We start from the raw sequence: 13,116 nt of genomic DNA on the forward strand, positions 1-13,116 counted from the left end.
AGGGGTATTCTCTTGCTCTTGCAAAATCCTTGCACGGTGCAATAACTGCATATATTTCCTCCTGGTGCACCGGCGCAACAATAAACCCACGCAGAAAATTATTTGCAATGGCTATATGTCAGACCAAAACCCATGTCTATTTGCGTGCAATGTCACGCAAAAATATAATTGCAACCCTGTTTTAGCTGTAATTTTACATAACGGGGCATCTCGACAGGATAAAATCTATGTCTTACTAACTGTCAAATCTATTGCTATTGCCATTGCCAAATCTGTATGTGGGCATTTGTTATCATAACATAATCATTTGCGCAAAGGCGTAGGGTAGGTAGGTTCGAGATGATGTAGCGCATGCTTTGAGCTCTTGAAAAATTTTTTTAATCACATTGCGAAATGCCGACAGGTAGGTAGCTGATGCGGCGCATGTTTTGAGCTCTTGAACTGTTTAAATCTTTTATGAGGGAAATAAAAAAAGGATTACGATCCTTTTTTTACAAATGTATTTCTGGGAAAAATAAGATAATAAGAAAGGAGAAAGATCCTTCTTTTACAAATGTATATGTATGCATAAAATTTATATACCAATTAAAATAATAAATTTAATATGAGCAATGATCTTTTGATTAATGCTTTTATAAATTTATTAAATTTAAGACTTCGCTCATTCCCAACCGAATTTGAATAATTTTTCTATAAATTATCAATATTAAACTATATATTCATATTTGGGAAAAATGTTATTTTGAAAATATACTTTATATTCATAATATAACACAGTCGTCTTAATACTCGCTCTACTAAATTTCATATTACCGAAACGAAAATCTCGTCGGCATATGTGCAAATGGGATATGTTGCCTCTTCGAAATTTTCATAGAAATTAAAACTGCGCTGTCAAACTGCTGAAGTGACAGCTTATTGCTTACAACAAATGGCAAACTAATTAGTTTACCATATATTGTAAGCAATAAGCAATATGGAGTCTCCACAGGCAATAGGCACGGCAATACAGTTAGTAAGACATAGATTTTATCCTGTCGAGATGCCCCGTAAAGACATATTACGTTGTTAAATTGTTGAGGAAGGTAACCGTGCGATTCTGTAACTTGAGACAGTCTCAAGTCTCTAAATTTGAGATTTTAAGTTAGAGACAATTTTTGAGACTTGAGATGATATTGCTATTCTGTAAGTGACAGTCACAAAATCTATTACATTTCATTAATCAGAGATGTTTTTACACTTGAATCAAAATAAATATGCCGATAACAAATATTAAATTTCCTATAACATAGTCAAAAAACATAATTATCAATAAAAATAAAAATATATGTTGACTTTGTTTCATAATATTTACGAAAATTATGTAAAATTGATTTATTTTTCATCTTTTCGTGTTTGAGTTGCTTACAAAATATAAAGAAACGACAATCAATTAATATCTATGATGATCTCTATTCAGTATATTCAAAATGGCAGACAAGAGCTCTTTTTAGTTTGTGACTTGCTAACTACCAGGTCTCAATATTTTGAGATTAACGCTAGAGACTGTTTAGTGAATAGTAACTAGTCTCAAATTGAGACTTTGTCTCAAAATGCCTCAAATAGAGACTAGAGACTGGTTACAGAATCCCGCTATAAGTTTTAAATAGATTTTATAACTTCTATTTAAATTATAAAGATTTGTTACAGTTTTTTTTTGTTAAAAATGTATGCAGAAGGTGCGCCAATTCACAATAGCCATGCATAATAGTCATTCACAATAAATTGACCGAATCAGCCGTTCATATATCACTAGATTCTGCAATGGGTGTTTTTGGTAAACAAATGAGATTCAAACGAGTGTAAAATGTAATTTTTAAAATAAAGATTTTTTAGGTAAAAAACCTGCTAAAAGAGTAAAATGTGGATTTAATTAAAAGATTATAGTATAATTTAATTAATTTGAAGAGAAAAACGTTAATAATGTGTGTTTAATGTGAAAATGTTCGAATTTTGCGAATTTTTGAACGTTAAGGTCGAATATCTCGTAAACTAACCGCTTGCGGTACCTATAACCCCATATATTTTTTTAATCAGGAGGACTTCCTCTTTCCAACGGTACCTTCAAATCGCGGCGTCAAAGAAATCGGAATTGTGCCAAAACCCTATTGGGACATCCCCTTTCGTTCACACATCGCGTGTGCATACATACAAACGTGTTTTTAATTTGGAAAATTACAGCCCTATTCTGAAAAAAACCTCTCAACTTAGTTCAGAGGAAAAATTTGAGAGATTTCTTGTGAGGCATATTTTGTGAAGCTATTCTTGTTCAAATCTCATTAGAATAAAGCTTAAAAAAGTCACCACGTGAGGTAAAAAGTTTTTTCAATAAAAATAAGCAAACAAAATGGATAATCAAGATATGTAAGTAATTTTGCTTTGCAAATTTTAAAATGTAACTCAACCTCAAGGGCTGCAAATACTTTGGTCGGAGTTAGCAGATACCTTAAATGCCTTAAGAGGTCCAACTCGGTCGGCAGCCAAGTGGAGGGAGGTAAGTTCATAAATGCTTGTGTATGTTTCACATTATTAAAATATGTTTCCATAGTCCTTGATGCATTGGAAACATCAGTTGCGATCGCGAGCACGCAAACTTAAGGCACATGCGCAAGCGACTGGTGGAGGCCCTCCGATAAAAGGAATAACGGAGTTCGAGGAGCAAGCCATTACAACCTTTGGTGCAGCAGCGGTGGATAGATTGCGGGGTGTTGGGGCTTTGGGTCACCAGGTAATATTTTAATTGAATATTTGTCGGACTATATATTTTATAATTACATGAGGCAATAATTGGTCCGTTTTATGCTTACAGATTTTGCCGCAGTTGCATTTAAATACATAACCAGTCCCCGCTCAAGCTCCAGCTTCCTCCCCAACAGTCACATCGCTTGCTCCAACTTCCTCACCAACAGTCACATCACCTGCTCCAGCTTTTCCTGCTTTCTCAATAAATTTTTCTTCCTCACCATCACCTCCAGATTTGTCCTCTTCTTCCTTATCTCCTCCCATCTTACCTTCTCCTATGCCATCGCCTTCTTACATCCCTTCTAAAGGTATATTGACTGCAGCGAAGATGCTTGGAGCAGGGCTAAAAAAATGGAGGACCGTGAAAAGCCAGAGGAGGAGGCCATTGGTATACAAAAGAAAATTGTAGAGCAAAACGAGCAGATGACGGGGGTGCTGAACCAACTATCACAAGCACTAAGCTCGATGTCAGAGGTTACGATTAAATTGTGCGAAAAATTAAATAAATAATAACAAAAATAAAATACATATATGTACTGAATTATTTAAACATATGTAGATGTCTTTTTATTCATACTTAGAGGAAGTCAAATGTACAGAGAGAGTAAGTAACTTACATATATGTATATACTTATATTTACAGTACACTGGAAATATATCTTCTTCTTTACTGGCGTAGACACCGCTTACGCGCTTATAGCCGAGTCAACAACAGCGCGCCAGTCGTTTCTTCTCTTCGCTACGTGGCGCCAATTGGATATTCCAAGCGAAGCCAGGTCCTTCTCCACTTGGTCCTTCCAACGGAGTGGAGGTCTTCCTCTTCCTCTGCTTCCCCCGGCGGGTACAGCGTCGAATACTTTCAGAGCTGGAGTGTTTTCGTCCATTCGGACAACATGACCTAGCCAGCGTAGCCGCTGTCTTTTAATTCGCTGAACTATGTCAATGTCGCCGTATATCTCGTACAGCTCATCGTTCCATCGAATGCGATATTCGCCGTGGCCAACGCGCAAAGGACCATAAATCTTTCGCAGAACTTTTCTCTCGAAAACTCGCAACGTCGACTCATCTGTTGTTGACATCGTCCAGGCCTCTGCACCATATAGCAGGACGGGAATTTTGAGTGACTTATAGGAGGATGGAGTCATATGTAGAAGTTCACGCAAGTGAGGAAAGTTCTCTGATCGCCATTCACTTGGGAGTGGCCAGAAACGATTCTTTTACATATGACTCAAGCAGCTCACGACTTCCGGTCTTTGACCAAGTATCCTCTGGGTAGCCTAAGAACATCCGTTTGAAGGCGAGCTAACGTGAGAAGGCGAAATATCCCCTACATAGGGTTGTGCGCTGGGTTTGGGACCCGCCACGTAAAAAAACAACCCCAGCGAATAGCAACAACCAGCCTCGGATGAGAGACCCCCCTTTTGATGACTGGAAATATATACATATGTATATTATAAAGACATGATGTAACGTTCTCTTACTTTAGCACCCTCCCTAAAATTGGGGTTTTCGAAAACAATTTCGGTGTCTTGTGATTCTTCTAAAACTTCTTCGAAGCCAAGGTCTGCAGCCACACCATGCTTCAGTAAAATGTTGTGAAGAATTGCACACGCGTAAATAATAACAGACGCTTTTTCAGGGCTGTAATGAAGAATGCGGTGTTTTGAGAGGCACCGGAATCGTGACTTCAAAACACCAAAGGCTCTCTCAATGGTGTTACGTGCTTTGGCGTGCAATTTATTGTAACGCACTTCCCTTGCATTTGAAGGTTCAGCGACTGGCGTGAACAGCCATGGCGCCATGGCTCCAATCCTTGTTTACCTAGCAACCACGAATCACTTTGCGTGTTATAGGTACTTATGAGGTGCATACGTGTAGGGGATGTGGGCCAAATACCAGAATCATGGCATGACCCGCGATATCTCGCGTTGACAGCGGTGAACATAAGTCGATGATCACAAACCTGCCAAAAATGCAAATATATACATACATACATATGTATTAACAGAAAGATTGGCAAATAGCTTGTATAATATAGAACATTACCTACTGCTTCTACATTAAGGCTGTAAAATCCTTTCCGGTTCATGAAAAGTGAGAAAGGAGTAGTGGCGTCTGTGCTTGAGGGTGAAACAATCCCAATATGGGTACAATCGATTGCGCCGATTGTGCCCTTGATCCCAAATTTCGTGTAAAATCTTTAAGAGAAAATTTATTTATTTATTTTTATTTATTTATCTTACCCGTTGTTTGTATTAAAACATCCTGCGCGCTTGAAGAGAAATAAATTTCACTGCCCTTAATATCCACAATTAATTTCGAAATAAAGTGCAGAGCTCATGCAGAGAGAACCTCACTACAGTGATGCTTCTCATTATAGAGAGGGTTACCTTATGCTGGCGAAAATTCAAAAGCTCAAATGCTCACTATTATCACAAATATCTGTGACGTGTGAAAGAAGCCATCATAATACAAAACATCTGTGTTTGTTTTGTTTGACATCAATATTTGACATTTTTTAAAAAATTGAGAATTGAGTGTTATAATTAGCGTGCAGGAACTATTCTTGTATATGCGGCAATTTTTGAGGAGGAGGAATCGGGGGATAGGAGGAAAATTTTGAAGGGTTTACGAGACAAAAGCGATCCTTTTACTATGCAAGACACAACATTTATTAATACATTTCGATTCCCAAAATCGCTATGTAAATTACTTATAAGTGAATCGGTGCCGTATGATGTACAGAAGTCGAATATATTTTGTGATCTACGTTTCTTAGCGTGTTTGTCTTTTTACGGGTATGGCTCTTATCAAAAATGCGTTGGTAATAGTTATATGCTCTCTATGAGCAGCCCTTGAGGGTTGGTCGTAGTTAGCTTCCCCCGTTGAAACTCAGGATGCTGCTTGCAAAACAATATGTAATGTTGCAGCTGCTCCTGAGCTATCCTTTCCGTTTTTGTAAGCCTAGGAATATATGAAATTATTGTTTATATATATATTTAAAATTTACAAAATTACTTACATACATACATATGCTGATTATCCATTTGCGTGTCCATTTTTGTTTGCTTATTTTTATTAAAACAGCTGTTTGACAGCAAAAAGCTTTTTACCTCACGTGGTGACTTTTTTAAGGTTTTTTCTTATGAGGTTTGAGCAAAATAGCCTCACAAAATATGCCTCACAAGAAATCTCTCAAATTTATCCTCTCAACTCAGTTGAGAGGTTTTTTCAGAATAGGGCTGTAAACTAATAGCCAATGAAAACTGAAGAGTAACGGGTAGTTTTACAAAATAGTTCGCAAAGTAGAGCAACGTTTAGGGAAAGGCAGAGATATTTTTTTTTTACCCGAGGCTAGAACTAAACTAACCTATCGGATAACCCTGCAAGGCGGAGGCAACAGATTGCACAAACACATTGAACCATTTTCAGCTGTTCACTAACACTGTTACATTTTCTGCAATTTTTAATTGCATGGGAGAATACGTAAGTAAGATAGAGAAAAACTATCGACATTCTAAACATATTGTAATGGTAACTAGCGAGAATAGGAGAGACGTATACCCTATTTTTCAAGAAAAAGAAAACGAAAAGCGCGGTTTCAAGAATGATAAAAACAAAGATTGCGCAATGACAAGTTCAAATTTTGTTCGTTGTTCGTTGTGTTGCAGACATACAAAATCAGGAATATCATCAAAAGTTAACATCAATATAAGTGAATATTTTATAGTGAACATTTACCCACATATTCATTTAATTGAATTTTCATTGTATTATTTAATTTTGTCTCTTTGCTGTGTTTGTTTCAACCATATACATTTATGTAAATAAAAAGATTGAATATTTTGTAACCAAGTATCAATACTCTAAGTCTATTATTACACGAGGCGACAAAAGTTGCTAATTCTCGGGCGATTCTCTTTTGCTGTCGCCCATTATCTTCACACGAGCAACTTGTGTTGCGCAACTTTGTTCGAGTTTTTTTTCATTCTCTTCCACTTTACTTTAACCCATTGTCTACTCTTTACTTTAACCCATTGTCGTTTCTTTTTCCTTATGGGTATTTGGGCCACTCTATCACATATATTAATCAGTTCTGACAATTAAGAAATACATTTTATTTATAATTCAAAATTAAAACAAAGATTATATGACAGACTTTCACATACATATGTCACCCTTTTCACTATAGTCTGAATCAATTTGTATGGCTTTCTCCATACATTTCACAATATCTTTAATTAATTCGATTTTTTCGTCATACTCCATTTTCTAAAATATTTGTATTATATTATGTATATCTGTATACATATTTGCAAATTACTTGCCGAAAGATGAAATTAAATTTTTTAAATATATTCAAAATATTAATTTCAAAAAAATATACTCAAATGCAACTATGTACTACGATAGAAAGAACACGAATGCCGAAAAACGTCGCAGCGAACTGCTACGAATAAGAACACAAAGCGAGTTGCTGAACACTGGAAACTCGGCGCGATTCTCCTCTCCTCGTCGCCCCCTCGCCTATAAACCAAGAGTTGCCGAGACAAAAGTTGCTGCGTGTAATAAGCGAGTAAATGTTAATTTTCTTAAACCTATGTGCTTCTGGGCGTAATTTGTGCATAAGTATATGCAAATCAGTACCATTGACTTCGTCAAATACTGATTGCAAGGCTCTCATATGCTCCATCAACATATGTATCTGTTGGATAGAACCATCAAATATTGTGGTACCGTCACCATCGTCTGGCGGCCATGCAGGTATAATGTATTAATATATAAATATATTAGTATTTGCTTACAAAAATATATTTATGTTTTTCAGATATAATCCAGAAGCTGGATGCCATTGAGACCCGTCTCACTGCAATTGAAAAGTCCTAACAGACAAAGTAAGTAACGCTGTACTACATTACCAAATTAAAACAGAAACTAATTTTTATATTTTAATTTTCTAGATGCCAGAAAAGGCCGAAGTGCAGGCGCAAAGTAAGTTATTGCGCTAATGCCGCGTCATAGCGGCAAAGATGCACCATTCAATTAGCCGATTCACCGGTGACTTGGAGGACGAGCATTACGTGGAGCTCGCTTCGAAACTGCCCATGTCATCGGAGGAGCACGAGCGCTTCGTGGAAGACAAACTTAATCAATATAAGTTTTTTATTATTACTTATGTATAATAGTTTTAAGTTGTAAATATTAGTTATAAGTTAAACATATTAGCTTTAAGTTGTAAATATTAGTTTTGAGTTGTATAAATTAGTTTTAAGTTGCATATATTACTTTTAAGTTGTATAAATTAGTTCTAAGATGTACATATTAGTTTTAAGTTGAAGTTTCTAATTTTACTTTTACAAATTTGAATTTTTAGAATTATAATTTTTTTACTGAAAAAACTTAATTTGTATTATTTTTCTGTAATAATAATATTAGTTTAAGTAAATATTTGATTATTTTGATTTTATTATTAAATAAAGCGAAATAATAAAAAAAAACTGAGTTTTATTTAAAATAATTGAATTTTCTAGAAGTAACAAATGGGTAACAGATAATCTTGTTACTGCTTGTTCTTGCTAACATGCTTATATGTTAAAGGTAACAAACTGATAACCAAAATAATAACACTAACAGATATTCGGGTAACAAATACTTTTTGTTATCCATAATACATAGGTAAGCTATGCGCTAACAAAATAATTTGTTACCCGTAACATACTGTGAAGAGATTTGCTAACAAATGTGTGTATTCTGTTAGAACAAGGCAGCATGCGATATTTGCCATTGGTTAGAGCGAGATAACCATTGAACATCGAATATCTATGAGTTTATTTTTTCCCACACTCTGAACAAAGGTAACAAATATTTTAACGAATGCAAAAGTGAACAATAACAAGTCGCTTACACGTTTGCTAACAACTACCCGCCTTGCAGGGAAGTAATGCATTCATCACTGATAACTAATCGGTTCTCAGTTAGATTGTAGTGATTTTATAGTAAAAGTCGATAAAAATTAAATATTTCTATCAGGTATCTAATTTGCGTCAAATGCTTTTCAGAAGTTAATTTAGGGACATTTCTGTTAACACTTACTTTTGATTTTTAATAATTTTAATGAGTTGTGTTGTTAGTGCATATGTGTAACAGATCCGAAATAAGTATGTGAACAAAGATCTATTACTTCGTGGCATTGAGTTACTAAATTAACGTTTATTTAACCAACAGAAAAATACTAGCATGTAATTTTCCATTGCTTTATCTGTGAAGTAATTGGATGTGGAGATATTGAATAAAAACATCTGATATAAATAAAGTAAAGTTATAAAATATGGTGGTGGGCATATTTCATATGAACCAGAGTATGGTTTATATATATATATTCATATATTTTAAGACGTGTTTTGAAATGTTGAGATTTGTAAAATTATGACGACATGGAATTAAAATAATAATACTTGAGCTACCGTTTGCTGTATTTACAGAAAAAGTATTATAAATTGCAAGAAATTGATTCAACTAATTTAAACTGTAATTATGTTTAATCAGGATAAAAATGGTCAAAATAATTTAATGAAAATGTCCAACATACATATTTCTTGCGAATACCCTTCTGGAAAAAGCAAATTCTTCGAGAACAAGCGTGTCTCGTTTATAAGAACCACTGGTATTACAAATAATGTTAATACCCCTAAAGAAATAATATCTATCAACAATAAGCGGATATTTCCACCAATAATTCCTACGCCGAATGCCAATAATAATTTTGAGAATGTAAGTAAAATATTGATATACATTTAGTATGCCCATAATAATATACACATGTATACTAGAAGACTCCCATAATGGCTTGCTGGTGTGAATTTATAATAAAATAATCAACAGCTCAGAGCAAAATTATTTTCGAATAAGAAAGCCGGGAAAATTTTACAATAGAAAAATGAGTATGGGCTGATAGTGGACGTTTCTTATTCCGGCAATATTACGATTTTTCCGGCGCCGCGATTTGATGGTACGGATGGATAGAGGAGGTCCTCAGCATTAAAAAATGTATACACATATACGGTCCTCAGACCCATAGTTTTCGAGATATTTCACTTTAAAGTTCAAAAATTTGTAAAAACAATGCTCGTTATTTCACTATGTTTAACCCACTTTTCACATATTTTTTAATTAATATATATTTAATTACACTGTACACATTCGTATTTATCAAAAATTTACACTAATTGTATATTTTTTAAGAAAATAAATATACTTTAAAAATTATTTTGCACATTCAAAGTTTCAAGTGATTTGCGTGTTTACATTTATGACAAATAGCAGTGTTGCCATACTTTGTGTCCTGAAAATATAATCAAAAATGTGTATATTATATCTTAAATAGAAAAAACGTATTATAGAATGGAAAGTTTTTCAGTTTTCCTCTCTTTTTGATTAAAATAGGTGTTCGATCGATGAGGGTTATTTTTTTTGAAGCGCGGCCGAAGGCCGCCAGTGCAGAAAGTAGTTCGACACAAAGGAACTATGAATACCCCGGTGTTCGATCGATGAGGGTTTTTATTTTGAAGCGCGGCCGAAGGCCGCCAGTGCAGAAAGTAGTTCGACACAAAGGAGCTATCAATACCCCGGTGTTCGATCGATGAGGGTTATTTTTTTTGAAGCGCGGCCGAAGGCCGTCTGTGCTGAAAGTAGTTCGACACAAAGGAACTATCAATACCCCGGTGTTCGATCGATGAGGGTTATTTTTTTTGAAGCGCGGCCGAAGGCCGTCTGTGCTGAAAGTAGTTCGACACAAAGGAACTATCAATACCCCGGTGTTCGATCGATGAGGGTTATTTTTTTTGAAGCGCGGCCGAAGGCCGCCAGTGCAGAAAGTAGTTCGACACAAAGGAATGTTATTTTTTATCTATATATTACTTATTTGCTTAATAAATTTAAAAAAGAAAATATCCATATGCATGAATAGAGGAATTTTTGCGAAAAAGAGGAATTTCAGCGAATTGCCTTATCATCACATGGCAGCGCTCCATTTCGTCGTAATTTTTGGTAAACAAATGAGGTTCAAACAAGTGTAAAGTGTGATTTTTAAAATAAAAATTTTTTAGGTAAAAAACCTGCTAAAAGTGTAAAATGTAGATTCATTTTAAAGATTATAGTGCAATTTAATTAATTTAAAGTGAAAAATGTGAAAAAAAGTGTGTTTAGTGTGGTGAAATAGCTCCTTGAAATGGTCCAATTTTGCGAATTTTTGAACTTTAAGGCCGAATATCTCCTAAACTAAGCGTTTGCGCACTCTATAACCCTATATGTTTTTTAATCAGGAGGACTTCCTCTTTCCAACGGTACCTTCAAATCGCGGCGCCAAAGAAACCGGAATTGTGCCAAAGTGGTTATATTTTTTGGTTATTATGCACTCAAACTCATATTTTAAATATAATAATATATATATTGTCACCTAAAATACAAACCAATGTATCATCAAAAATAAATGGAAATCGCTGACAGATATAATAACCAAAATTTACCACTTTATAACGAAAACTTAAATTTTGAGTGCATGATAACCATGAGTTATAACCACTTTATAACAAAAAGTCAATATATTTTTTTATTTTCAACGCAGAAACGGGTACTCGCGAAAGTACTTCAGTCACCCCGGGTATTCGCTCGGCCAGGGTTATTTTTTTTAGCGCCCGGTCGAAGGCCGCCAACGCAGAAAGGAGTACTATGCGAAAGTACTTCAGTCACCCCGGGTATTCGCTGGGCCAGGGTTATTTTTTTTAGAGCGCGGCCGAAGGCCGCCAACGCAGAAAGGAGTACTACGCGAAAGTACTTCAGTCATCCCGGGTATTCGCTCGGCCAGGGTTATTTTTTTAGAATATTTTTAAAAATATTAGCTATTTTTACATATTTTTTGGATATTCCTCCTCTGGAGAAGCCCCCTATCCGTACATACCCCATTTATACGGAAATTTTTTTACCCCTCCGCCAAAGTAATCGGAATCGTGCCGGACTGCATATTAAGAAACGGTTCTCAAGCGTGGAAAGACAAAAAAATCGGCTGGCAAGGTTATGGCATCATTCTTTGGGTGGGGCCCGTGGTGTATTATTCATCGAATGATAAATGAGCCAGTTTTAATTCATTGCATTGTGTATTTGATTGCAGTTCTATTCTACCATTCCCAATATTTAGCAATTTTATTATATTTCAGGAAGGATCAGTTTGAAATTGTACGCATATACATATGTATTCATCGTTCCCGTTTAAATATTGCATTGCTTTGTGCAATACTTCGAAAAGATTTCTGTATATCTCAAAATTTTTATCAACACTTCTGTAATTATCGAGCACTCCCCTTTCAGCTGACCACAAATTTCCCGTAACGAAAGAAATTAAAACAATGAATTTGTTTGTGCACGCGTGCTCGAATAGGGTTTTATTAATTTAAAATTCACCGCTGCTTAACAATAATTTTGGAGACGGGATGTCCTCCAATAAGGTTCTATAAATACTTTAAAATTCCCGAAGGCACTGATGATCGAGTTTCGGGAACGGTATAAGCCCACTAGGGTTTGATGGAAAAAAGCCGGAAACTTCCCGAAAAATTGAAAAAAAGGTATGTCACTGTTACTCTAGGCGGCGTGGGAGATGCGCGACGAAAAAAAATGCACCGATCGTTGCTGATGTCGATAACCAACTGAAACTGCATCTCCTTGTAGGTTCCCTTTTTCGCTTTGGTAAGGGGGCGGTGTCATGGTTGTTGGTTGGTGTACTTGTGGGTGGGTGTCAATATGTGTTGCTCTCGTGAGTAATGTGGATGGTAAGTGATGATGTGATGAGTGTGGTGAAGGATGCGTGTCAGTGTTGATGTGGAGTTGATGGGGCGTGCTAATGTGGTGTGTGTGTGTGGATGCTCATTTATACATCCTGGCCCCCCTAGGCGAGTATTTAGCCTAGTAGGCTCTGAAGTTGTTGCAGGGTTGCAACAACGTTGCTGAGGCCAGTTGTACGACGGGCTTGCGTTCTAGGGTGGCGCCTTCGGTTCGAGATTGCATGCCGATAACGCCAAAATCGGGACTCCTCCAATGGTAATGCCGGCCTTCGCGGTTGCGGCCGCGGGGGCCGACGGCTGGCAGTACGAGTGCGAGGGACATGATGACGCCCGACGTCGGGTTCGGCGGTGCGGTGCAGCATCGTGTGATGGTGCCGCATGCAGACTTGGCACTGGTACCCAGTCGTGCATTCGCGCGTGCTATGGGTAGGCGCCAGGCAATTCAGGCAATGGCCGTGTGCCTGTGCGATCTGCTGGCGTTGCAAGGGTGTCATCCCCTTGA

The 13,116-nt window shown here is 36.4% G+C and overlaps 1 protein-coding gene and 1 long non-coding RNA gene across 14 annotated transcripts in view; both read left to right on the forward strand.

Annotated features, from left to right (window-relative positions):
* The first annotated feature begins 821 nt into the window (after positions 1–821).
* Positions 822–8,239, forward strand: LOC125776773 (uncharacterized). Its single transcript, XR_007421914.1, has 6 exons — positions 822–2,533; positions 2,588–2,767; positions 2,849–6,496; positions 7,195–7,545; positions 7,610–7,676; positions 7,743–8,239. It is a non-coding gene; the product is annotated as an uncharacterized LOC125776773 (long non-coding RNA).
* An 850-nt stretch (positions 8,240–9,089) lies between these two features.
* Positions 9,090–13,116, forward strand: part of LOC105234133 (uncharacterized) — a 78,310-nt gene continuing 74,283 nt past the window's right edge. For 12 of the 13 annotated variants that reach the window (XM_049450323.1, XM_049450326.1, XM_049450328.1 and 9 more), the window contains exon 1: positions 9,090–9,552. In XM_049450323.1, the coding sequence (XP_049306280.1) occupies positions 9,316–9,552 (237 nt within the window). In that variant the 5' untranslated portion in view covers positions 9,090–9,315. The remainder of the gene's footprint in view (positions 9,553–13,116) is intronic. The other variant, XM_049450317.1, reaches the window with a different exon arrangement.

This window comes from Bactrocera dorsalis, chromosome 2 (assembly GCF_023373825.1).
Source record: "Bactrocera dorsalis isolate Fly_Bdor chromosome 2, ASM2337382v1, whole genome shotgun sequence".
Classification (NCBI taxonomy): domain Eukaryota; kingdom Metazoa; phylum Arthropoda; class Insecta; order Diptera; family Tephritidae; genus Bactrocera; species Bactrocera dorsalis.